Source organism: Podarcis tiliguerta (assembly GCF_965153285.1).
Source record: "Podarcis tiliguerta genome assembly, chromosome: 5".
Lineage (NCBI taxonomy): Eukaryota > Metazoa > Chordata > Lepidosauria > Squamata > Lacertidae > Podarcis > Podarcis tiliguerta.
Genome location: NC_139538.1, coordinates 180,808 through 206,738, shown reverse-complemented (window position 1 = coordinate 206,738; position 25,931 = coordinate 180,808). Strand labels below are relative to the sequence as shown.

The 25,931-nt window shown below is 59.6% G+C and overlaps 2 protein-coding genes across 3 annotated transcripts; one reads left to right on the top strand and one right to left on the bottom strand.

Annotated features, from left to right (window-relative positions):
• Positions 1-691: 691 nt before the first annotated feature.
• On the bottom strand, positions 692-15,698 carry LOC310677853 (D-beta-hydroxybutyrate dehydrogenase, mitochondrial-like; the record flags this gene model as incomplete). The annotated part of the gene is made up of 5 exons (XM_083441036.1): positions 692-3,683; positions 4,256-4,408; positions 7,367-7,511; positions 10,209-10,319; positions 15,525-15,698. 5 exons carry the CDS (start codon positions 15,696-15,698, stop codon positions 3,214-3,216), a joined length of 1,053 nt encoding a protein of 350 aa, XP_083297162.1. The 3' UTR covers positions 692-3,213.
• Positions 15,699-16,615: 917 nt separating this feature from the next.
• On the top strand, positions 16,616-25,331 carry BDH1 (3-hydroxybutyrate dehydrogenase 1). Of its 2 annotated transcripts, none has more exons than XM_083442391.1 (7): positions 16,616-16,967; positions 18,167-18,295; positions 20,908-20,980; positions 21,691-21,801; positions 22,713-22,854; positions 23,222-23,374; positions 23,722-25,331. In XM_083442391.1, the coding sequence occupies exons 2-7, from the start codon at positions 18,201-18,203 to the stop codon at positions 24,189-24,191; spliced, it is 1,044 nt and encodes a 347-aa protein (XP_083298517.1). In that variant the 5' UTR covers positions 16,616-16,967; positions 18,167-18,200; the 3' UTR covers positions 24,192-25,331. The 2 variants fall into 2 exon arrangements, with proteins under 2 accessions (XP_083298517.1, XP_083298518.1); XM_083442392.1 differs by having other exon boundaries at positions 16,616-17,937.
• The last annotated feature ends 600 nt before the right edge of the window (positions 25,332-25,931 follow it).

The following is a 25,931-nucleotide window of genomic DNA, read 5'->3' as shown; positions in this document are numbered from 1 at the left end:
CACTGCAACCTGGTACCTCTTTGGTTAATGTGTGTGATCCTTGGTTTGGCTTTTTTTTTGTAATTAAGCCACTTTCATACAATTTCTAGTGTTCATTCTAGCATTCATTCATGTTTTCCCTGAGTCTCCATTCATAAAACTGGCTGATATTAATAATTTCCGCTAGTAGGAACCTTATTTGAAATCTAGGTAATCCACCACCGGACCCAAGAGGGGGCCATTTCCAACTGAGCAGCAAAACATCCAGGGTGGGCTTCTTGAAGGGTGAGAATTACGTCATAGTAGATAAAAGCACCATCTAGCAGTAGTGATGCTTTGAGCAATGCTTTCTTTTCTTCAATCCCCCCCCCCTTGGCTTGGTTCTGCTGGAGTTCTTCCTCTGGGTTCTCCTGTCTTTTCCTGGTGTGTCTGTGGGGGTCAGGACTGGCCCCTGCTGCCTTTCTGCTTGTGCCACCCCCGTTGCAAGCCCAGGAGCCTTGCCAGGAAAGATAGCAGCCCCTCTCCATCCAGGGCACGACTCCCCTTGCAGCTCAGCGCATCCACTCTTGCCCAGAGGAGAACCAGCATTGTGTGTCAAAACCCAGAAACCCCCCGTTTCACCTTCCTCTGGGATAAGGCTTTCTTCCTCTGACAAGGGTGGATTCTGCCAGAGAGCGGCAGGATCAGACCCACAGAGAGACGGAGACGCAGGTGGGCTGAAACGGTTCATTTTATTTATTTCTCAGTGTGCAGATGATCAGGTGCCCATTGTGTTCCAATGATTGCATAGTGCAGACAAATGGCAGTGCTGGGGGTGGGGGTGGGGATGAAGTTTCACACATACCCCCCTCGCATCACTTGCATGCCCCACGGTGCTCAGGTAAGCGTGGCTTCCCTCACAGAAAAGTAAAGGGATACTGCTCTGCGAGCTACAATTCCTGGATTGTGGGGGGTTGGACTAGATGACCCCTGAGGTCCCCTTCAACTCTGCAATTCTGTAAGTTGGCACAAGGGGTCTTTGGAGAGCGAATCTGCATTGGGAAACTATGCCCAGTCCTCCTGCGACTGCCGAGTCCAATTACATGCGCTTGTTCCCAGCATCACACGCACGGCCCAAGAGCAGCTGGCGCATGCCTGAGCTGGCCAGAGGCCCACTGGGTGAGCGGCTCCCGGCCTGGGCCTGCCATGGCCTTGCCCTGCTTAGGGGGCAGCCTGCCAAGGGGTCCAGCTGGCGTGAGGGACATGGCTGGGCAGGTGCTCCTTTGCAAAGGGAAGAGCCAGGAGGTCACTGTGGCTGCTTCTGACGCAGAAGTGCTGCCTGCTCACGCCAGGACTAACACACTCTGTGTATGCCCAGAGACACCTTGGCCACATTTGCTTGGATTATGAGAGATCTTTAAGGGAACCCGCAAACCCCACCTTTTGGCTCTTGGGACCTGCAGCCTAATCCCATGCAGCCCCCTGGCTGGCTTAGAGCAGTGGCGAAGGGGAGATCACGGAAGGGAGGAGGGCCTCCTGCCATCCCATAATTTGCATGTTCCCCACCCACTGTTGCAGGGGAGGCGCATGTTCCTCAGTGGCGGGGGGGGGGGAGAGAGTAAGGTTACCAGTGTTTTTTTTTCCAAACAATCTGGGGACACTTTAAAAAAAAGGGGGGGGGAGTAATTTTTTAAAAAGTTTTTTTAAAAGAAGAAGTCATATCTTCTCTTCTGTGGTCTCCTCTGGGTCCTGGCCTGCTCTTTTGGAGTGCTAGCCACCGTGGAGTAGTCTCGGGTCAGGCCTGGGCTTGGCCACATGTCCTTGCCCTCCCAGTGCTCTCCTACCTCTTTCCCTCAGCGGTGGCAGCAGTGGCACAATAAGGTTGGGGCTCCCCTCTTTTTTCTCCTTCCTCTTTCTCTACTTCCTCCTCCTTTTCCTCTCCCCTTTCTCCCTGCATCGGCTCCAGGGTTTTCCTGGGCATGGAGTGCTGCTGGGCAGTTGGCCGGGCGCTCTCACTCCCGGCTCAATTTGGGTCGTGGGGTGTGTGTGTCAGCGGTTCCCCCAGTTGACGCGCCGGGAGTCCCTGGTTCCCCTTCAGCAGTGGCAGTCTCAGCAGCCCAGAGCCAGGCTGGTAGCGCCGTTCTCTCTGGCTGGCTCTGGGGGACATTAAATGAAATCCGGGGACATTCCGGGGACAGATTTGTGAATCCGGGGACTGTCCCCGGGAAACGGGGACGTAGAGAGTTGCTTTGTATGCAGAAGGTCTTCCGTTCCATCTCCAGTCGCTCCTCCGGGGAAAGTGCAGGAGGAGAGATCGTTGCTCTTGTGCTCAGATCCTGCTTGTGGGTTTCCCATCTGGTTGGCCACTGAGAGGAAAGGGGGCTGGACCAGACGGGCCCCTTTGGCCTGATCCGGCAGGCAGGCAGCCCAACTGGCCAAGACCTTTCCTCTTGCTCAGGGGAGAAGCTGAGGAGGCTCGAGGGGTCAAAGGGCTGACTGGGTGGAAGCTGCCTGGCTAGGAAGGACTCCTGGGGGGGGGGCTTGAGGGTCCTCGTGTCCCAGGCCCTGATGCAGCCCTTCCTGGGAGCCCCAGCTGAGGGCAAGGGGAAGTTTCTGCTGCAGCTGGCATGGGATGCTCTGCACTGGGGACCCCCTCCCCATCTTTCTGTGGGTGCTGGAATTCCTTGAGCAACATCCCCCAGCCCCCCACCTCAGAGCCGCCCCCTGTGAGAGACAGATCCCACCCAGGCAACTCTTTGTGAGGCCTCCAGAGCAGAGGCAGCCATTGGCTTCCTTGGCATGGGGGGAGGGGGGAAGGAGGGGGGCCAGCTGGCATCCCTGCAAGTAGTCAGTGGCCCATTTACACTCCCAGAATCTGGATGGCTCCCCCACCCCACCCAATGCAGGGTCTCCTGGCAACCGCCTTGCTTGCTGTGGGCACATTCAGAAGGTGCCAGAAGTGGAAGACACCCCCCCCCCAGCAGCTTTGCTCCAGAAGAACCTGAAGGCTGGTGGGGTTGCTTTCTTTGCCAGGGCTGCCTAGAGACACCCTCCCCAGCCTCAGGAGCCACTTGGCATGTGGCTAGTTCTGGGCCAGGATGACTCTCAGGCAGGCTGCCAAGATGTGGGCGTAGGATCCTAGAACCACAGCATTGTAGAGTTGGAAGGGACCCCAAGAGTCATCTAGTCCAACCCCACGCAAGGCAGGAATTGTTTGTTTCCAAACTGGGCACCAGGCCAATGGGCAGCGAGGGACTAGCGGACGTAGAGCCAGTCGGCCAGAGCCGTGGGCAAGTGGGTGAAGGCCTGCAGCCGGACCCACCAGCGGGCCTCCATGGGGTTGTAGCGGGCGTAGGGGTGCCGCGCGGTCAGCGCCTCGGTGATGTCGTCCAGCACGAGGGAGACGTCCCTCAGGCCGCTGCGCACAAAGCCCTCCATCCGGCGGACCTGCTCCGCGAAGTAGGCCTCTCCGTAATCCGCGCGGACGGCTGCGCTGGCCCCGCTCCACATCTGCTCGGCCTCGGCCTGGACTCCGTCCCGGGTCAGGATGCCGGTGGCCGCAATGAAGTTGCTGGGCTCCACCGCGACCACCCCCACCCCCCAGGGGTACATCTCCTGGCGGAGGCAGCTGGTGAAGGCCTCCAGGCCGGCCTTGGAGACGCAGTAGGAAGAGCGCAGAGGACTGGACATGCGGCCGAGCATGCTGCTCACGTTGACCACGCGGCCTGCAGAGGAGCAGAGAGGCAGGCGCTGGGCGAGAGGGAGTCTCTCTGGGGCCGGCCTTCTCAAAGGGGGCAGAGGTTGCCGGGAAAGGTCAGCGACTCATCGGGGAGCTTCCCAGCACCACCCCCATGGTGACTGAGAGAGGAGGGAAAGGAACTCTGCGTGTGCACAGAAGCACACCTCACCGAATTTATTTTCCGTTTCACTGCAAACCAGCTTTGGAGGTCAGCCGTGATGAAGGCCCCAAGTCCCACTGTCCCATGGGCTGAGCAAATCCACGCGGGCTGAGGCTGCCCACTGGAGCCTGAGCTCCAGAGCTGCCCCATCTGCCGCAGGATCTGGAGGGAGGGATCCTGCAGCCGGAGGATCGTGTCCCAGCTGCCCCACCTTCTGCAGGGGCTCCTCAGCTGCTCTTGCCAGGGCTTGTGACAGCCCCCCCCCCCAGGGGCTGGCTGCCCCTCCCAGGCCACTGCCGGCCCAATTCTGCACCAGGAAACCCTGGCAAGGGGACCGAGCGCAGCGGGGGGAGGGGGTGACAAGGAGGATGTCCCTCAGGAGGCGGACAGTGCCGTACCTTGGGCCCTGCGGATCAGGGGCAGAAAAGCCTTGGTGACTCGTATGGCCCCCCACAGGTTGACCTCGGCCACCCTCTGGTACTTCTCCACGCTGGTGAATTCCACGTCCCCAAAGGAGGCGACTCCGGCGTTGTTCACCAAGCCCCACAGACCTGTCAGGCAAAGCAGGAGATGCGTCCTGGTGGTTCTGCCGCAGGAACAGGGTCCTCTGCCCCCGAGGACACCCAGCCCCCTCCCAGGGCCCAAAGTGGGACCTTCTGAATGAGGACGCCAGAGGAACCTCCAGAATCAGCCTGGAGGGGAAACACAAGAGGCGCCATCCCTGTCAGGTGGCCTCAAAGCCTACTTCTAGGGTGGAAGTGGCCCCAATCCAACAGAAAGGTGAAATTAGCAGCCAAATGTAGCAAGTGCATATTCTGCTAGTTAGCATGAGAAGGGGTTAACACCACAGAGCCGTATTGCTGACTGGCACATACTCAGACTATAGAAACACAATTGGTAGACAGGGTTCTGTGTGATGTCATTTCCCCTCCATATGGTACTTCCTGTCCCCTCCTCTCTTCCTTTGGCCAGTGTTGGAGGCGGAGTCGCCTCTGCCTGCTCCAGCTTCGGGTTCAGGCCTGAAGCTACTTATACTGTAAATGTAAGTCTTTTGCCTGCATAGTTTTTACTGCTGCCATTGCTGTGAACCATTGCAAGATTATAAGCTATATTTTTAACTTATTTACAAATTGTTGCCTGATTGTTTGTTAAGAGTTTGTTAAGAGTAAGAAAGGGGAGCCAGCTTGCTTCATGAAGCTGGACTTGCTCAAAAGGAGCCTACTCATTCCTACGCTTTCAATTTTGCTGCCAAGAATGGGATTTTGAAACTCAGTCCCGGCTTGTGGGAGCCTGGAGGGATATATTGCAATAAACCTCTCCTCTCCCACCCACATTCTGTGCTGAAATGAGTAGGGCTGGTGGGGGGAGCACATCCGTGGGGGAGCCATGGGGTCTCCATCCCAGGCCATTTCCTCCTCTCCACGGATCCACCCCATTCCCTCTTTTCCCGTGTCTTTTGTCCTTGAATTCTGAGCCCCAGGAGGTGCCCCAGTGCAGAGGGGGTTCTGCTGCCCTCCTCTCTCCCGTTGCTGCCCCAACAGCCCCCAAAGAGGCTCTGGCAAAGAGGCTGGAAGAGTCTCCTCCAGTCAGTTCCACCCAGAGAGATCCACCGAAGGACCTTCTGGCAAGTCCTGCACTGCAAGAGGTTGGACTAGATGAGTCCGCCAACTTGGCCATGCTCTGATTCTGTGAGTCTCCCAGGGGCTGCCAAGCCCCACGGCTGGGTGAGCTGAGGCGCTCTCTCTGCTGCCCCCTCTCTCCCCCAAGGGGACTGGAAGAGACGGGGCAGCTCTCTCTCTCCCCTCCTTACAGCCCCCTCTCCCCGACCTCCCAGTCTCTGAGTCAAAAGGATCCTGTACAGAGAATCAGGAGCAGCACCTCCACAAAACTTGGGGGACCATTTCTGCATTTGGGGTGGGGGCCAGAGGTCTCTGCGGGGGTGGGGGGCTTCTCCGTTCCTGCCTCTTGCACAGAGAAGGGGTCCTTTGAGGCTGGCTCAGCTGAGGGCATCTTTGGGGCTCCTTACGCAGCCCCCCCCAAAGCCTCTTGCTTGCCTGGCCCCATGCCCATGTGCCAACCCTCTCCTGCTTCATTCCTCCCACCCATGGAGACCCCTCCCTGCTCTGGCCCAGCCTCCTCCTCCTCCTCCCTTCTGGCCCTGATCCCTGCTCTGCTCCTCCTGCTGACTCCCTTGGGTGGAGGCGGCCCCTTGCACAGTCCTCCCGGCCTTGCCTTTGCCCTCCTTCGCTCTTTGCAATCCTCCTCGGCCTCATCCCGCCCCAGGGAATGTGGGGCTCAGCAGCAGCCAGAAAGGCTGGGCCAGGGGGTGCTGCTGCTGCTGCTTCTGAGGCTGCCACGGGGGGCGGGGGCACTTCCTAAAGCCTGATCAGAGGTCCACACCTCATCCTGGATCAGGCCCCCAGGCAGGCAGCCCCCCCCCATGCCTGCTGTGCAGCTAAGATGCCTTTTTCCCTGGCCCTCACCCACAACTGTCAGTGCAGGAACAAAAGCCAGCCTACCCCTGGGGGCAGCCGGCTCTCCCACCCCAGGCCACCTTCCTGCCCACAAGGACTTGCCTCCCCAAAGGGAAGATGCCAGTTTAGAGTAAGAGGCACCATGGTGGAAGTTTATACAATTGGGCCTGGCAGGAGAAGCAGACAGAGATAAGTTTTCCTCCTTGTCTCCTAACTCCAGGACTCCTGGGCATCCAATGAAGCTGAACGTTGGAAGATTCAGGACAGAGAAATCCAAACTCCAAGAAAGAAGATTCCACCTAAACATTAGGAAGAACTTCCTGACAGTAAGAGCTGTTCGACAGTGGAATTTTCTGCCAAGGAGTGTGGTGGAGTCTCCTTCTTTGGAGGTCTTTAAGCAGAGGCTTGACAACCATATGTCAGGAGTGCTCTGATGGTGTTTCCTGCTTGGCAGGGGGTTGGACTCGATGGCCCTTGTGGTCTCTTCCAACTCTATGATTCTATGATTCTATGATTCTAGGAAAGACTTCTTCATGCGGCACATAGATAAACTGCGGAACTCCCTTCCACAGGAGGCAGCGATGGCCATCAACCTACGAGGCTTTCCAAAAGGACTGTGCCAATTCATGGAGGATGAGGGGGCCGCAGGAGGGGAGAACTGCTCTTGCCCTGGGGTCCTGCTTGTGGGCTTCTTCCTGTGGGGGCCTCTGGTTGGCCATTCTGAAGATGCTGGACTAGATGGGTCACTGGCCTGATCTAGCAGCCAGGCTCTTCTGAGTTCTTATCTCGTGATCCCAGCTCCATCCGCTGCCTCTTTTCCAGGAACTGAGCCACCTCCCTTTGAGGCCCCCCCCCCCGACCTCCACCCTCCCCACTGCCTGCTCAGGATCAGCCAGGATGAGCCTCCCCTCTGTGCCACCCGCCCCACAGACACCAAGCAGGTCCCTCTGGCCCTGCAGCTGCCCCAGGGATGCCCGGCTCCAGGGGAGCAGAGACACCCCAGCCCCCACGTGGCCCTGGCCAGAGGGCCCTTACCTTGCTCAGGCCCCTTCAGGCTCCCGGTCACGAGTTGGAGAGCCCTGGCCACCTCCTCCTCGCTGCAGACGTTCATCTGCAGGACGTGCATCCGCCCTGAGGGTCCCAGGCGCTCCAGCTCCCGGGCACCGTCTCCTCCTTGGTCCTGCTCAACAGACACAGGAAAGAAATCCCTTGCCCACAACAGTCTGCCAAGAGTGCCCCCCCTCCAATCCACTCCCAGGGGCCCCTGGATCAGGCTGGGGGCTGCTGGGGGCTGGCACTTAGCTCCCTGACCCCCAGCTGCTGCTTCCTTGTCTGCCGGAAAGAGGGCAGCATTGGCAACCGTGTTTTAAAACCTGCTTCGTGTATCTGGGGATGGAAAACCAGGATAGTGTAATGAGTTGGGGGAATCAGGCTGAATGCCAAGACATACCCAAGCCCTGGATCCAGCAAGTGTTAGAAGACAAGCCAGGCTAACTTCCCCAGGAGGAGATCGCTTGGGTGATGGGCCGTTACGAGAACAAAGGAAAGGGGCTCTGTGTGAGATGGCAAAGGGGTGGCCTAGCAGGTGGTTGGAAGGAATTGTTGTTATTATTATATTGCTTCCTAGACATCCATCCATCTGGTGGGTGGGGGTCCTTGGTGGGTGTTCCCACTCCCCTCCACCAGGCAGGCCAGGGGACTAGGACTTTGCACCCCCCCCCCAGCTCAGCGGCCTGCTCCCCCCTTCTCTGCTCCAAAGGCCCAGGCAGCCCAGAGGAGACGCCCTGTCTGGCTCTCCTCTCAACGGACAGAGGATGTGGGCCGGCTGTATCAGGAGGGATTTCCAGATTCATAAACTGCCCCACAGCCACAGGCTGCCCAAGGGGGTGTACAAGCAGATGAAGAGGGTTGCAGACTCAGCTGAAAGCAGTAAGGCCATTCCCGCGATTGTGCAAATCCAGCGGCTGATGGGCTTTTCAGGGAAAGCCTTCGGGATCAAGGGCATATTACGGGATTAGTGGTTGCCCAACTTCGTTTGAAACCACAGGGAAGACACGAACCCTTTGCAAGGAGAGCAGAGGGTCCCCAGAGGCGATTCTGAGGCGGAAAGCCTGGCAGTTGGGATGGGGGTGGCCAGGAATGTCACCGTCTTCTGGGAACAGGAGACACAAAATCTGGCAGGGGAAGGTCCTCGCTTTGCAAACGGGTTCAGGGGCTGAAGGGAATCAGGAGCCCAGAGGAAGAGTCCCGGGGCCTCTCTCTGCCTGCGCACGGATGTCCCCCGCTGCCCCGGATGTTTACAAGGGACCCGGGCGAGGCGGCTGAGGGCACGTGGCCTGGAGCCGTGATGAAGAACCTGCACCTGCTGCTCCTGCAGTGTGGGGAAAGTGAAAGTGAGCCGTCACCGTCTCCACGGCAACAGGGCCAGGCACAACCTCACTTGGGATGGAAACTTCCAGGCTTGGCCGCCTCCCAGCGGGGGGGGGGGGGGCTCACTGGCCCTGCCAGGTCTCCCAGGCAGGCAGGGAGGAGGGAGGTCACCTTGGCTGGCCTGAACCACAAGGGAGACGGCTGGGTGACCTCTGGGTGACCCTGGGCAGGAAGGCGGCTGCGGGTGGGGAAGAAGGTGGGGAGGAGGCCACCCAAAGGCCCTCTCTGGCAGGAGGAGGAAGAGGAGGAAAAAGAATGGCAGTTGTCTCAGGCCCAGAGATCTCACCAGCCAAGGGAGCTCCCCTCACGCAGCAGACAAGGCCCGTCTGTGGGACAGGAGGTGGGGAAGGGGCAATGGCCGGCCCTGACCTCCCAAATTCCCCCAGAACGTGTCCTCTGGACACGTTCCAGTTTGAAGGACACTGACAAACTGGAACGTGTCCAGAGGAGGGCAACCAAAATGGTCAAAGGCCTGGAAACGATGCCTTATGAGGAACGGCTAAGGGAGCTGGGCATGTTTAGCCTGGAGAAGAGGAGGTTAAGGGGTGATATGATAGCCATGTTCAAATATATCAAAGGATGTCACATAGAGGAGGGAGAAAGGTTGTTTTATGCTGCTCCAGAGAAGCGGACACGGAGCAATGGATGCAAACTACAAGAAAGAAGATTCCACCTAAACATTAGGAAGAACTTCCTGACAGTAAGAGCTGTTTGACAGTGGAATTTGCTGCCAAGGAGTGTGGTGGAGTCTCCTTCTTTGGAGGTCTTTAAGCAGAGGCTTGACAACCATATGTCAGGAGTGCTCTGATGGTGTTTCCTGCTTGGCAGGGGGTTGGACTCGATGGCCCTTGTGGTCTCTTCCAACTCTAGGATTCTATGATTCTATGAGAAGGAGCTGCCCACACAGCCTCCCCCACCGGCCTCAGGGGCTCTGTCCTTGGGCACAGCCAGGGGCCTAATCTGCGCCCACCCCCAAGTCAATCTGCCCCCACAAAATCCAACCAAGTTTGGTGGCTGCAGCAAAAAGGGAGCACAATGAAGCAGGCGCCCTGCTGGGGGGGGAGAGGGGGGGCTGGCACCCCACTCACTCACAGTGTTGTATGAGTTTATGCCAATAAGAACTCGGCGGCTTGCAGCAATGGCAACCCCCACAGCTGGGATGCCCCCCTGGGTGAAGCGACCTCCCTTGGGGCACAAAATATGAGCAGTCCCCGGTTTAAGCTCCCCGGTCTCCTCTTTCCCAAGTGATGTTCTCCAGAGGCTGTGGGACTCCTCCCAGCGCCGCCGATGGTCGGGGGGGGGGAGGACGAGGGGGGGAGTCGTAGTTCAGCAACCCCTGGAGGGCACCCGGTTGGGAAAGGTTGCTCTGCAGGGTGGGCACAGCAGCTGCTTCTCTCCTGAGCCCGTCTCTCGTCCGGCTGGGTGGGCAGCAGCAGCCCCCCCTCACCTTGAGCAGGCAGGCGGCAAAGACGGTGAAGCCCTCGGCGTGGAGGCGCCTGGCCAAGGCCTGGCCAAAGCCTTTGTCGCAGCCGGTGATGAGCACGGCCTTCCCGTCGGCCTGCAGGGGGAGACAGGAAGGGGCCCCCTCAGAGGCTGCGGAGAGCCAGGAGGAGCAGGCAAGGCTCAGCCGCCAGGGAGAAAGCATCTCTACGCTCTAGACCAGAGGGGTCCACGTGCGGCCCTCAAGGCCCTTTGGTTGGCTCCCGCCCTCCTGCTTCCCTAGTTAGGACGTGCTCCGCTTTGGGAAGGAGATGCGAAGGCACCAGGGAGGAGCTGCCTGAGCCTCGTGTCTTCATCGCAAAGCCCTCCGCCTCGCTTAGCCGGTTTGGGGAAGGCGGCAGGAGGGCCAGGCAGGGCGTGGGTGTGTCAAATGTCGGCCTCTCTCCCCTAATGACCCACCCTGAGAGACGGCTTCACCCAACCACCCTCCCAACTGGAGGGTCCCAATCCAGCTCTCCTGCTCCCACACCTCTCTCAGCCATCCGTGTCCTAAGAGGCTCAACAAAGGCAGATTGATGGCTTTAAAGAATCAGGAACATTCTTGCCTACCTCTTCCAGCTAAGGATGGGAAGAGGCAGGCAAGAGCAAGCCCAGAGGGGCTGGGAGGAAGCAGGCCGGACAAGCCCCCCCCCCCCCCGAGAGCAGAGTTTGCCTCGCCTGATCTGCGCCCCCTGAAGTCACAAAGGGGGTCACCCTCCCTCTGAACCCACCCCATTTTGTGGCTTGCCACACTTGTCGCTCTCTCCTGGCCAGCTCAGAGGTGCTGCACCTCGTCCCGACTCCTAGGAAGCAACGGTTCACTCAGAAGCCTCCCGCATGGTGGCACAGCAAGGGCTAAGAGCTGCTCCCTTGTGGGCACCAGGCGCAGAGGCAGGGAGCTGTGGCCCAGCCGTGTTTGCTGCGGAGACACCCAGTGGGCACGGCCCCTTCCTCCTTCCTGCCCCTCTTTCCTGGGCACCTTGTGCAATGAGCCGTCTGGAGGCGGCTTCAGCCGCAACAAGTTGTGGCGGCAGATAAGGTTCAGGCCTCAGCTGCCAAGCCAGATCCAGAGCCGGTTTTTCAGGGCTGGGAAGCTGCTGAGCAACCGGCAGGCAGGCCTCACCTGACCCGACTGCTCTCAAGGACAAGCGAATGGGAAGTGCGAAGCGAGAGAGAGCCCGCCTGCCAAGGGCGGGTGACTGGGCTGCTGGCATGTGCGGTGGCATCTCCCCTGCGTCACCCTGGGCGAGGGAAAGAGTGACCGGCCTGGAAAGTCCTCTTGGGACACGGCCTGCCCACCCAGACCAAGGAGAACTCGGCTCTGGAAGCAGGCCAAAGGCAGCCAGGACAGGAGCTATTTTGAAGCCCACAAAGGAACAAGAAGGCCTGGGGTGTTTACAGTCCTTGTCAGCCTCCACGCCTCCCTTGCCGGCCCTCCCTCCCCACAGCCACAAAAGTCGACAGGCCAGCTTAACGGGGGGGGGGGGGTGACCAACGGACGGAGCCACACCTGAACGTGATTCAACAGCTGCTGCCTTTGGGAGCGCAATAAACTGGGAACCCTCCAGACTAGTTAAGGCAGAGCGATGGGACCTAGGATTGTTTGGAACCACATTTTAAGCACAAATTGCTCAACTCCTAGGGCTGCCATACGTCCGGAATTCCCCCCAAATAATGTCCAAATGGAATATTGGAGGATCGGTAGAAATGTTTGGGGAAACCCGGGCATATGGCAACCCATGTTGGAAATGTATATTCCTGCCCCCCCCCCCAATTTTCTAAAAAAATAGCTGTTGAACTATTCTGCAACCCTACCACCCCCAGAAGCCCCTGGTGTCCTGGTGCAAATGGCTAAGTACCGTACCGTATTTTTTGCATTATAAGACTCACTTTTTCCCTCCTAAAAAGTAAGGGGAAATGTGTGTGCATCGTATGGAGCGAATGCAGGCTGCGCAGCTATCCCAGAAGCCAGAACAGCAAGAGGGATTGCTGCTTTCGCTGCAGAGCGATCCCTCTTGCTGTTCTGGCTTCTGAGATTCAGAATATTTCTTTTCTTGTTTTCTTCCTCCAAAAACTAGGTGCGTCTTGTGGTCTGGTGCGTCTTATAGAGCGAAAAATACGGTAAATGCTGTTCTCTAGAGGTGAGGCAAAGGTGCCCAAGGCCAGCTCTGGTCCAGCAGATCAGCCGGAAGGAAAAGAAACTCCAGCAGCCTGGATCCAAAACAGAGCCACAGCAAAGGAGGCCCTAACCCTAAGGCACACTGGCTTGGTGATCTCTTCCAGCTGGGACTATTTTCAGAGGTGACCTTTGCCTGCCTCTGGGTCAGACTCTGAGCCCCACATTCCCCTCTCAGGCACAGGAGGGGTTTGCCCTCTGTCAAGGGCGAACAGGAGCCCCTCTGTGGTGGGGATCCTGGCACTGCCTGGCTCTAGCCTGGCTCCCAGGGAGGCAGGAGACACCTTGACCTGATCTCCCTCCATCTCTCCCCTGCTCTTCTCACTCTCCTGTCTTGTTTGCTCCCAGGAGGCCTTGTGGACCCTTTGACTCGGTTTCCCTCCTGGCCGCTTGGGCTGAGAAGGGCTGCCCAGTCCACAAAGAGGGGGGTGGATTTAGATCAGTGCAGCTTAAGTCTCCAAGGGGGAAAAACAAAATCCTGCAAAGTTCTTGGTGTAAATCAAGTTTCACGTTTTGTAACCTGGCTCTTTCCTAATAGCAATGAGCTCGCTGTAGCCATGGAGCCATGTTTACTTGCAGCTAAATAGAGTCCTTTGTGCTGCGCAGGAACCCCAAACCTTCATGTTGCCAATGTGACTTTTGCACAGAAGCCAAAAAGGAGGTGGGGGGGGCTGCAATGAGTGACTTTGTCTCTCTCTTGCAATGACAGCAAGCAAGACCATTTGTTGGGGGGGGGGGGCTGTGACTCAGTCGGAGAGTATCTGCTTTGCAGGAAGGTGGTCTCAGATTCCATTCCTGGCATTGCTGAGCTGGACTCTTTCTCCCACTGGCAGGCAGAGCAGCCTGCTGAGCACTCCTGCGAATCCTGACACCCGCCACCCCCCACCGTCTCCTTTCATTCATTGTGAACTGGGAGACTGGTTAGGGCTGCCCAAAGGGACTTGGCACTTATGCACAGGCACTGCTTTTCATGCAGCCCAGGGTCCAGTTTTGGGGCTGGGTCTCACGGCACTGCTCCTCGCACACTGAGATGTTAGCCAGGGTCTTCTGTGTCCCCCTGTCTCCTGCCTTCCCAGCTTGCTCCAGGCAGCTAATTAAGTACAATCACAAAATGTGGTTTTTCAGAATTTCACCACAATGATCATGACCCCATTGTGAACCATCATGTGCTCCAATTGCCAGCAGACTACTCTAGAACAGCCTCCTGTGATTGATTGCAGAGTAAACGTGATAGAAAATTTGGTATTAAGAAACGCACTGAAATTTTTTCATTTATTAATAAAAGAAAGAAAAAATGTGCAGTTATGTTGCCATAATCAACGGATTTGAATTGAGAGGAGGAAGCAACCTCCCCCCCCACCTGAGCCCAAGATTGGCAATATTTGTTTTCATTGGTTAAGCAATTACAAGGCAAGAAAGCAAATGGGATTGAAAGGTTTTTAATTGGTTTGACAAATGTGCTTTATGGTATCAATCACACAACAGAATTAAAAATCTGCTTCCTTGATTTTCCCTTCAAGCCAGTGCAGCAGCCCCCCTGCCAGAGAAAAAGGGGCTCCAGAGCTGGGCTCTTCAGCTTTGGGGATGCAGAGACCCTGGGCCTCCGGGCTCCACCCCACCCTCTCTGGGGCACGCCTTGCTGACCCCTGCAAAGAGGATGCGGGGGGGGGGGCAGCTTTCTTCCTAGCCCACAAGGCAGCGGAGCTTCCTTGGAGGTGGCTCCACAATTGTTGTTACTTTGAAGATTTGCACCTTGCCTTTCAAGCAATGATTCTCAAGGCAGCAAACAAGAAACAGGAAATATTACAAAACCCCAACAACACCCCGCCAGGCACGCAACTGAACGCCTTTCATTGTTTCAGTTTGCAAGTTTTAGTCTGCTGTAAAGTTTCTTGCAATTGCCCTGGAATCTGACATGATGAAAGGCAGCTTTAAGTAATTGGCTGTGTGGATTGCAGCATTTGGGACTTTTAGCTTAGAGAAAAGGTAAGAGGTGATGTAGATGGACGTTTGTAAAGTTACACCTGCCATGGAGAAAGGGGGTGGAGAAATGTTTCTCTCTGGTAACACTGGAACTCACGGATATCCAATGAATGTCAAAGGGTTCCGGGCACAGAAGAGGAAGTCCTTCTTCATGCAGAGCACAGTTAAACTGTGGAACTCCCTCCCACAGGAGACAGTGACAGCCACTGACCTGGATGGCTTTAAAAGAGGAGAAATCCATGGCCTGGAGGAGGAGGAAGAGAGGGCTGGGGGGGGGGGCTACCAGCCATGTTGGCTAGACTCTCCCCTTCCCAGCCCGGCTCCTGAATCCCAGTTCTGGGAAAGTGCAGGAGCAGAGAGTTGCTCTTGGGCTCACCACCTGCTTGGGGGCTTCCCCCAAAGGGCACCTGGGAACAGGAGGCTGGACTAGAGGGGCTCCCTGGGGCCTGATCCAGCAGCCTCTTCTGAGGCACAACTCCTCAACTCTCCACTGACAACACTGAAGGGCGGCTGAGGGGGGCCTGTCCTACCTCCAGGGTTGTGTGCGAGAGAGAGAGGCCTGAGGCACCTAGTCCCCCCCCCCCCAGCTGTCTCCCAGGCCGCCTGCTCTGGCACCCCAGACCCCCCCCTCTTCTTGAGCCCCCTCCTTCCAGGCTGCTGGGACGGAGACACGTGTTCTGGGGAAGAGCGCAGACTTGATCACAAACTCCCGAGCCCACGAGAAAGGGAGGAGGAAGGTGAGGGGCTTCCTTGGGGCTCTTTTTTTGGGGGGGGGGATCCTGCCCAGGGCAAGGAAGGCAAACCAGGCCCGGCTGCGGGGGGAGGAGGAGGAGGGCAGCTCTCTGCCTGAGCCACGTGGCTCCCGGCCCGGGGAGCCAGAAAGTCTGTTGTGTCGGGGGGGGGGGGTGTGCTCCCCCCCCCCGGTGCCCTGGCTCCAGCCGCGCTGCTCCTCGCCCAGGCCGGGCCCGGCGGGTGCAAAGGGCGGCACGCTCGGGGCCCCTTTGGGGCCTTCTCTGAGTTCAGCGCGGGGCCTGGGGCTGCCCCGGAGAGCGCGAGGGCGGCCCGGCCGGGGGGGGGGGCAGCAGCTCCCGCTTCCCTTCCGCGCCCCCGTCTCGCGCTACTCACGGCGAGGGCGCCGCCCCGACGGGGCAGCCGGCGGCCCAGCAGAGGCAGCAGCGCGACGCCCAGCGCGACGCCCCCGCCCCACAGCCCGAGCAGCGGCAGCGGCAGGAGAAGCAGCAGCCCGAGCGCGAGGCGGGCGGGGACCCCCGGGGGCGGCGGCGGCGGCGGCGGCGGCATCGCCTCCCGAGGCGGGCGGGCGCGGGAGCGAGCGGAGGGCGCGTGATCTCACTTCCTCGCCGGGCGGGAGCGCAGGAGGAGGCCGGGCCAGTCGCGGGAAGGACGCGCCGGCCAGCGAGCGGGAGAGCGAGCGAGCCAGAGCGCGCAGGTGAGGAGGCGCCCCAGCCGGGCCCGCGAAGGAGAAGGCCAGGGCCAGGGAGGGAGCCCCGCCGCCGCCGCCGCTGCCCTTCGGCCCGGCCCGGGGCCCGCCTGCCTCTCCGCCGGAGCCGGGCGGGCGGGGCGGGGGCGGCGCCGGGCCTCCCTCCCCCGACGAGCCTCCCGGCTCAGCCTCTCAGCGCCCGCCGCGTCCCGGCCGGCCTTCCGGCGAGCGAGCGAGCGGCAGGTGCGTCCGGGGAGGCCCAGCCCGGCTCCAGGCCCCCGCAGCCCGCACGACGCGCCCGCTTCCCTCCCCGGCCAGGCCGCGCAGCTCGGCGGGAAAGGGGCCTCGAGGCGCCCTCTGCTTGGGGGCAAGCAGGCCCAGTGCCCCCGCGGGGAGCAGCCTTTGGGCCCGGGGGGGGCGCTGGCACAGAATAGGAGGGTTCCAGGGCGGGAGGGAACCCCAAGGCTCATCCAGTCCACCCCTCCTGGTCTCTTGCCGTGTGCTTGGGAGGAGGGAGTTGAGCTTCCCGTGTCCCCCCCCGCCCTTGACCTTGCTGGCTCCGGGCATCTGCGCTGCATCTTCCGCCTGCCTGCGAGCCGGGATCCGGCTGCAGTTCTGCGCCAGGAAGAGCCGCATGCTGCAAAGCGCAGCTTGGCAAGCAAAGGGCCACAAGAGATGGCCAGAGGCAGCAGCAGCTTCTCAAGGGCCAGGCTGGCTGCTCTCGGCGGTGCCCGGGCAGCCTCGGAGTGGCCCCCCCTCCCGCCTGGCCCGGTGTTCTTGTGATGCCACATAAGGGCATTTGCATACCTGCTCCCCATTTGCATAAGGTGCTTTGTCCTTCAAGTTCTGGTGAGTGGAGAGTCCTGTGGGGCCTGGCCTGGCTGTGCCCTTCTTCTCCCTGCCAGCACCCGCTCTCCTTTCTGCCCCCCCCCCACACGCTGCCACCTGCAGGGCCTCCCCCAGCCCGTCGCTCTTGTCACTGGCCTACAGGTTCGGGAAGATGTTCCTGCTCCTGTCTTTCCTGCTCCTGCTGCTGCTCCTCTCCTAAGGGCTCCTGCCCCCCCCAGCTCTGGGGCAGGCAGCCCCCCCCCCGTGCGCTCCCCTCTCCATGAGCATGGAGCCCCACGCAGGTAAAGGGCAGAGGGCAGGGCAGGTGGCCTTGCTCAGGGACAGATGCGGTCAGGAGGCATCCATTGCCCCCCTGACACCTCCGCTTCCCTCCCCCCTCTTCAGGGGTCTTGGCAGACCTGTGGCAAAGGTGGGGGTTAGTTGAGGCGGGACATGGGGAAGGTCACCCAGGGGGAAGCAGCTGGGGGCTGCCCTTCCCAAGGCTGCCACGTTAAGCTGTGCCCTCACATTTTGCACTCCTCTTCGCCCCGAAAGGGACGGTCACCCAAGTCCCATCTGAGCTCTGTGGTCCAAGGTCCAAGGACCTCTCTAGCATCATCATCTCCTGGTGGCTGAGCAGGTGCCTCCAAGGGAAACTCAAGGAGGACCCGAGCGCGCAAGAGCCACTCTCCCCTCCGGTGGCTTCCAGCCGCTGGCGCTCAGAAGCACAGCTGCCTCTGACTCCATCCCGGCCAGTGGCCATTGCTAGCCCTCTCCTCCTCTGCGGAGGCCCTTGGGCCCCCTTCCCCTCCCGGAGAGCCAGGCTCCATCGCTTCCTCCTGCTTGGCTTTATGAGTCCTGCCATAAAACAATCTCCAGTTATACAGCCCCAAGAGCAGCACTTCCCAGGAGGAGGAGGAGCCCCTCTTTGGCCTGCTGCCTCCCAGGCCCCATCACCCCTTCCTTGGACATGCCTGGGGGTGGGGGGGTGTGTTGCTTTTGGGGGGCTAGTACAGCAGGCAGGGGGCTCCTGCGCAGAGACCAGGCCACCAGGGCCACCAGATGGGCAACAGAGATCCTGAACAGGGATCGTCCCCGTAGGAGGGGCTGCGGCTACGAGAGGGACCCCCCCCCCGAGGCAGTTGCTTGCCCCAACCGCCACGTTGTCTTCCACAAAGAGAAATCGGGTCCTGGACCTGAGAAGAGCCCCATATCTGGATGAGACCAAGTGCCAGCTGAGTCCAGCACCCTGTTCTCGCAGTGGCCGGCCAGGTGCCCTGGGTTTGCGATGCCACCCAAAAGCATGTTGCCCACACAGAGTGCCTTCTGTGTTTTTAGGCAGAAGGGCTGGACGTTGCGTGAGGAGCCTGCTGTTATCTTGATGTGTGGGGCGGGGGGAGGAGGCTCCCTCCTTTTGGACCCTGTTTTATGGCTGAGAGGCCAGTGGGGCCATAAAGGTTTGGAGCAAACAAAGGTGAGGTGCTCCTGCCCTCTCTTGCAGAGCCCAGAGGAAGACTCCGGCTGTGAAGACACCCATGGCAACCCTCCTCGCGGCCACCCGCATCTCCCGGCCCCTCGCCCAGCTGGCCACCAAGACCTCCCACCTGAAGGATGTCTCCGCCAGCCTTCGGTAAGTGGCCTTGTGGGGAGGGGTCTGCAGGGGAGCCCCTGGGGAGTTGCCCCTTCAGGGCTTCCTCTCTGTCTCTGGCCACGAGGGGCCCTTCAGCAGAGTCGCCTGATTAGGGGACCGTTTCCTTCCCCCTCCAACCCCCAAATTTCCTCCAGGCATTGCAGCTTTGCCGCCCTGAGGGTTTAGCAATTGGGAAATGGAAAGCAGCCTCCCCTGCTGCTGTCACTGAGCCCTCTGTGGCCCCATCCCTTGAAAGGCTGCTGGAGACGTCCTGATCAGGGCGTGATGCCAGGGCAGAGCTCAGAAACTGCCTCACCTGCCCGCCTGGCAGGGCTCCCTAGATTAGCCAGGACTCTGGATCCTAAGGTGGGGGGTCCATTTCCCATGGAGCAAGACGCTCCTGACCGCCCCATTCAGGAGCCAAGGCACTGCTAGGAGAATCCTCCTCTTCCCTCCTCCTTCCTTGGAGCTTCCCAGGGGCTGCTGGACTAGCTGGGCCCCTGGGAAGGCCAGGTGGGCTCAGGTTGTTCTGAGGATAGGCAAGGCACTGCTGCTTGGTGTGGCAAAAGGACCTGGCAGAGTTGGCAAGGGGGTGAGGGGGGGGGAGAGACCCCCGCTGAGGGGAAGTGGGTCGGTGCAGGGTCCATTTTTAAGGGACTCAAAGGCACAGGGATTTGGGGGGGGGGGCTCTTTCCAGCCAGTAGGCAGGACCAGCCAGTTGAGAGACCTCCCCAAGAATGGCTTCTTCCCTGACTAGCAAGCCCCGTTTTCTGCAGACTTGGGGAAGGAGGTGCCAGGATTTATCCTCTTCATTTGGCACCTCTGGCAGCGCTCAGCACCCCCTTTCTGGCCGAGCAGAATTGGCTCCTCTGGGAGCCTCTGCGTGGCCTCCTTGGACTGCCCCAAGTTGAGCAAACAAGTTTCAGAAGAGTCCAGAAGGGCTGTCCTCTTTCCAAAGTCCCCCTGACACGTAGCCCCCCAAGGCTGCCGCCTGGCCCCCTCCCCTTCCTCCGGCCGCTGGGCTGACCTTTGGGAAGGATCAGCAAGATGACGTGGGGACAAAGGGTGACCCTCGGCCACAGTCCCTCGGCGGGGGACTGTCCAGCCCAGAGAGATGGGGGGGGGGTCCTGCATTTGGGTCTGCCCCTTAGGACAAGCACTCTCTAGGGCCTGGAGATGCTGGGGGGGGGGCTTCCTTGCCCAGAGGGCACAAGGGCCTCTGCAGCCGCCCAGCCTCTCTGAATTAACACACACACACACACAGGCAGGCCGGAAGGGGCCGCAATCATAATGAGATTACCCTGCTGGGAATAGCTGCAAGGGCGGATCCTGCCTCTCCTGAACAGCGGCCAGAAGGGGCAAGGGGCCTGGCAGCAGGAGCAGCAGTTGGAGTCAGGAAGAGGAAGAGAGATGGGGATTGCAGGTGGGGAGAGAAATGGAGGGGGCGGGAGGTCCCTTCTTCCGCCTGCCCAGACCAGCTCTCTCTTCCCTCTGTCTGGCAGGGGGAAGCCTTTTCCAGCTGACTTGAAACTGGGGGTTTGTTTGTTTGTTTCTATGCCACCCTTTCCTCCCAGGAGCTCAAGGGGGCACAGATAGTTCTATCCCTCCTTGTTTAATCCCCCCCCAACAACCCTGCAAGGTAGGGTAGGCAGAGAGGCACAGCGACTGGCTCAATGAGCCAGGTGGGGCTTCGAACGCTGGTCCCTCCCAGGTCCTAGCCTGACACTCTCAGCTGGATCCCTCGGGCAGCCGGAGCCAGCGCTGTGGCCCTGTTCGGGTTGGCAGCATCAGGGGCAGAGGAGCTACTCCTGAGAGTGGTCAGGAGAGAACAAGAGAGCTTCTGCTCAGCCCCTTGGGGAGTGGGACCCGCAGCAAAAAGTCCTTGACCCTGGCCAGCCGGGGGGGTGGAGGGAGGGAGGGGTGGTGTCATCCGATAAAAATAACCGCCTCTTGCCATGACGCCTCCTGGGAGCAGCAAACCCAGGTGAGGAGGGGCGCTGGGTGACTTCTCACGGACTGGGCTCTTGTGTGTCCCCCTCCCCAAAGAAAGAGCTAGAAGATCTCAGTTTCCTGGGTGGCAGCCTGGGACTTAGTCTGAAGCAGTGCCCCCCTTCTGGGGCAAAATGAAAGGGGCTGGGCCCCATTGGGAGAGGTGGGCGCAGCGCCATCAGGGCGCAGGGAAATGGACAAGTGCCCAGAAAGTCCAGCCCCTCCCCTTGGCTCTGGAAGAGGACACTTGCCCCCAGTGAGGGGACGGGTTAATTCAAGAGGGTCAGATCTTTCCAAAATGCCTGGGGGTCATGGGGGCCACAAGAGGACAGGCCTTTTTAGGGAATTGTAGAATCCTGGAAGGGACCCCTCGGGGCCATCTAGTCCCACCCCCTGTAAGGCAGCAGTCAAAACCCGGCGTCCCTGGCAGGCGGCCAGGCTCCCCAGCTGGACTGCTCTCCGCAGGGAGACGAGCCTGGGGGTCGGGGGGGGGTCACAGCCAGGAGGTGCTGGAGCCCCTGGAGAAAGAGAGAGGGAGGGAGGGACATGATGTTGGGGATCAGTTTTCCCGGATGGGAGCTTCCGCTGACCCAGCCGCTGGCCTGCTGCCTTCTCCCTTTCAGGCCCCTGCCTGAGATCTGTTCCTCGGTGTCCCGCCTGCAGGGCCGGCGTTCCTACGCAACGGAAGTGGATGAGGTGAGAGCCTGTGGAATTCACTGCCACAAGAGGGGATGAGGCCCATGCAGGGAGGGGCACAGAGATGGGGATACTGGGCCACTCTTGGCTCCTAGGGGGTCTTCCTCCAGCTTCCTGGCTGAGGTGGGGAGGCAGCAGGGAAGGGTGGGGCTGGGGGCTGGGAGGCAGCTCAGTGGCCTTTTCTGGTGGGGGCTCTTGTGGGGTGAGGGGCTTCCTCCCAGGGTGCCCCCTTGTGGCCAGCAGCAATACTGATCTTTCTGGGCTGTTTCCTGGAGGAACCTGAGCTGTCCATCCTGAGATCATAGAATTGCAGAGTTGGAAGGGACCCCCGGGTCATCTAGTCCCACCCCCCGCAATGCAGGAATCTCAGCTGAAGCATCCATGACAGACCTCCAGGGAAGGAGAGTCCACCGCTCTCCTCTTGTGGAAATCTGTTCCCCTGTCAAACGGCTCTCAGAAAACCCTTCCATGGAGCCAGCCTGGGCTTCCTGGTTCACCTGGGGAAATTCCCCCCAGCGCTGTTTCCTTGATGGGGCTGCTGGCATTTCTGGGGGTGTCTGAAGACCCCAAAGGTTTGCTAGCAGGAGTCCTGACCTGGAGGGTTCTGGGTGCCCCTCCTGAGGTTGTGGGACCCCCTTTTCATGAGAGGTGGGTGGAGGTGGGTCTGCTCCTCCCTGGGGGGTCTCCAACGTCCCCTTTTTGTGCTCTAGATTGGCGAGAGGCCCGTCCTCATCACTGGCTGCGATTCCGGCTTTGGCTTTGCCCTGGCCAAGCACCTGCACGAGCGAGGATTCATCATCTATGCTGGCTGCCTGCTCAAGGTAAGGGGGGGGGGAGCTGGGGGGGGAGGAAGGGGAAGCCGAAGCCGCCAAGCCCCTCCTGGGCAGACCCCCCCTCCAGCTGTGCCTCCAAGCTGCCAGCTGCTCTCTCCCAGGGGGCCCTGGGGGGTCCCTGTCTCTCCAAAACCCAAACAGAGGGAGCCTGTGGATGTGGGCAGGAGCAAGTGTGGGGCAGCAGGCGGCCTGGGGGAAGGTTAGTTAAAGGCAGCTGGTCCCCCTTGGAGACCCCTCTCCAAAGCCCCCTGCCTGGCCCGGGAGGGATGTGGGGCTCCCCCTGCTGGCCACACTGTCAAACGGCAGCCAGAGATGCTCTTCCCTTGCAGGAGAATCCCAGTCATCCTTACCATTTTCAAGGGCCCAAAATAGTTGGGGGGGGGGGGCAAAGCCTTTTCATGAGTGCCTGGCCCCCACCTGCTGGTTCTGGCAGCCCTTCCCCTGGCTGGGAGACCCAAGGCAGCCGGCTGCAGCTCTTGCCTGCCCCCTGGTGGCAAGACAAAATGCCTCCTCTGCCAAATTGGTGGAAGTCTGGCAAAGGGTACTTTTGGTGAAATAAAACCATAAAATTGGCACAAAGTAAAGTCTCGTTTGCAATGGAATGGCACAGTTTCCTTGTGCTCATGGCTAAAAATGAAGAGAGGGAACTCCCCTCACTGTACAAAACTTTTTGGTTAACACGAACTGTTTTGTCTCCTTCGCTCCATACAAACTGCCAGGGAGAAGATTCCGTCATGTTATTTGGCCGCTGTTCTGCACACTTTGCCTAAACACCAGCTTCTGGGTTCAGGGTGGGATATTTGAATATTTAGCCGTGTGACATTGTTGCATGCTGGAAGGATGTCAAAAGAAATCAGTAAGCAAACAAATGCCCCCCCCCCCCCGCCGCTCTTCCTCAGGAGCAGGGAAGGGGCGGCTCCAAGGATCTGGATGCCATGAAGAGTGACCGGATGAGGACCGTCCAGCTCAACGTCTGCGACAGTGAAGACGTTAGCCGGGCCGTGGACTACATGACCTCCACTCTGAAGATGCCAGAAAAGGGTAGGTGGGGGTCTGGCATGAGATCGGCCAAGGAAGGGGGTCCGGCAGCCCTTGGCTCCGCACGTGGCCCCCCATCTCCCCAGCCACCTCCTCTGGGGGGACCTTGTGGGGCTGTGCAGGTCTGAGGCATTGGCTGGGCCTGGCAAAGACGCCAGAGGCAGGAAGGCAACCTCCGAACCCTTCCAGCCCCCTCCTGGCCTGAGGGCTCGCCTGGTGCAGCCTGGCTTGTGAGGCAGTTGTGGGGAAGCCCCGCTTGGCTGTGCTTGTGGCTTGAAGCCCCGGTCATTGCTCCCCCTGGGGGCACACAAATGCAATTACAGACTGGGTTTTGCAATGACTGACGTCTCCGTGGGTCTTCTCCCTTCAGGGCTGTGGGGCCTGGTCAACAATGCTGGGATCTCAACCTTTGGGGAGGTGGAGTTCACCAGCATGGACACCTACAAGGAGGTGGCGGAGGTGAACCTATGGGGAACGATCCGCACCACCAAGGCCTTCTTGCCTCTCATCCGCAGGGCCAAAGGTGAGTGAGACGGTGGGGCTCCCCATAGCCGTAGGTCAGGGGTCCGGACCTGTTGCAGGCTCTGCCTCCACCATCCCTAACCACTGGGCATGCTGGCTGCTGGGCAGGGTGTGTCAGGAACCCAGCAGCATCCGGGGGGGGGGGTGCTACGTGAAGGGAGGCCTTTGGGGTTGGTGGGTCTTTGGGAGAGGAGGAGGGCTGGGTCAGGGAGCTTTGCCCAGCAGCCAGCGTGAGTCGGGGGCTTCCACCCCACAAGCCCCTGGGGAAGGGGCCTGTTGGGGGCCCCCTGAGGCGGCCCCCGCCCCTTGCTCTTCAGCCCCTTCAGGGTCCCCCGCTTCCCCCGCCAGGCCGCGTGGTGAACATCAGCAGCATGATGGGGCGCATGGCCAACCCGGCGCGCTCCCCCTACTGCATCACCAAGTTTGGGGTGGAGGCCTTCTCCGACTGCCTGCGCTACGAGATGCGCCCGCACGACGTCAAGGTCTGCATCGTGGAGCCGGGCAACTTCATCGCGGGCACCAGCCTCTACAGCCCCGAGCGCATCCAGGCCATCGCCGACAAGATGTGGGACGAGCTGCCCGAGATCGTGCGCCGCGACTACGGCCGCAAGTACTTTGACGAGCAGATTGCCAAGATGGAGTCGTACTGCAACAGCGGCTCCTCGGACACGTCGCCCGTCATCGACAGCATCGCCCACGCCCTGACCTCCTCCACCCCCTACACCCGCTACCACCCCATGGACTACTACTGGTGGCTGCGCATGCAGGTCATGACCCACATGCCGGCCGCCATCTCGGACCGACTCTACATCTACTGAGCGGTAGTGTCCCGCCACCGTGTCCACCTCCAGGAAGGGAAACTAATGCTAAGGGTTACCCTGTACAAATTTCTCCGTAGTCGCTTGTCTAGTTGAGGTCCAAGTACTGTATTTTTAGGGCTAAGCTGTTGTTAATTTAAGCGTTTGAGGCTCCCTTATTCCTTGCATGGTGTGTCTCCAACCAGTGCTATTTATTTCCAATAGTCCCATTTCCCCCCTGCCCATCTCAGCTGCTTTGGTCAGAGTCCCTGCTGCATCAACAGCTGCCCTCCCTTGGGAGCCCCCCCCCCCTTGAGTGGCAGGCGGGGGGGGTGGACCCTGTGCCCCTGGCTCCTTCCACCCAGCGCCCAGAAGCCCTAGAGCCCCTCCCTCTGGGCTGGAGCTGGGGCTCCAAAGGAGCCGTTGGGGCTCCTCCGGCCTTGCCTGCCTTTTGCACACTCCTTCCGGGGGGTGACTCTGTGGACCAGAACACAAACACTCCCCCCCCCCCCCGCCACTAGGCAGGCTCATTCCCATGCACTCCTGCGAGCAAGCGAGCGATGTTCTCCTGAGCCGGGCACTTTGAACAGGGGCTGCGGGGGAGCTTCTGGGAGGCCCCCGTCCCCTCAGTTTGGGCAGCCAGATGCTCCTAAAGGGCAAGGAGGATCCCTTGGGCTGGGCAGGGAATTTTTTAGAGGACTTTTTAGAAGTTCAAGCTCTTTCCGGCATGCTGGCGGGGGGGGGGGGTGCCTGCCCCCTTTGCTCCCCAGGGCCAACTGCGCTCACAGGGCACTGCAGCAATAAGTGGCTCTCGCTGTCGGTTGCGCACACCAAGGAGCCGCAGGCTAGCCATGCCCCCCCCCCCCAGCCACTGAGCGAGGACTGGGGGGGGGGGGCCTCTGGGAAAGGGAACAAGCCCTGCAAAGCAGGACGGCAGAGTCTCTGCTCCACTGAAGTTTTAGGAACACACTTTTGTACAAAAAAGCCACGTGGAGATATTTTTGTGATGCTTCAGAGGCGAACAAAACTGTCACTGGAAGCTGATGAAAGTGTTTGTGAAAGTGGGGGGCAGGGGGGGCCTGCACTTCTGTAACGGGGGAGGGGGAGTCTGTGATCAAATATCCTCTGCCTTGATTAACATTAAACAACAGTGACAAGGAAGATGCTGCCAGACTCCTTCCTTCCTCTCTCTCTTTCTCTATATTTGCCTGCAAATCTAGACGTCGTCTTCTTTACAATCCCTCGTGTCTTTGATAGAAGCAACATCAACTTTGTTCCGGTAAACTCGGCGTTTCTTCCCACAGACGAACTTAATCATTGAGCTGCACAATGAAGTAGTAAAGAAGCAATCGCTTAGAAAACAGGACAAATCTGTGCCTGTATTAATATTTCCCTTGAAGGAAAGCTAACAAATAGAATGATGAAGAGCCTCTCTCTGTTCTTCCCTTGGCAAAGAAAAGTGGAGATTGTAAAGAAAAGGACGACGTCTAGATTTCTCTGCTTGTCTGTCCTCCTTATCGCGGAGCACTTGTCCGTGGTGAGATATTTTTCTGTAACTTCGCATTGTGCTATTATATCACCGCCCTCTGTGCTGCCTGTTGAAGCATCTGGCTGGGGCTGAGCCCCCCCCCCCATGTTAGGCAGCCAGTCTCTTCTGCAATGGGGGCCACTGGGGGGGGTCTCTTGGCCATGCCTCGCCAGAGCTGCCACAGGGCATTGTGGGGAGCCTGTCTGGCGGGTTTGGGGGGTGGAGAATAGGGT

Bases quoted from the DNA above. Each gene is read 5' to 3' on its own strand.
- BDH1 (XM_083442391.1), top strand. From the start codon at position 18,201: ATGGCAACCCTCCTCGCGGCCACCCGCATCTCCCGGCCCCTCGCCCAG. The intron at 20,981-21,690 runs GTGAGAGCCTGT...TTTGTGCTCTAG, and splicing joins ACGCAACGGAAGTGGATGAG to ATTGGCGAGAGGCCCGTCCT. The intron at 21,802-22,712 runs GTAAGGGGGGGG...GCTCTTCCTCAG, and splicing joins ATGCTGGCTGCCTGCTCAAG to GAGCAGGGAAGGGGCGGCTC.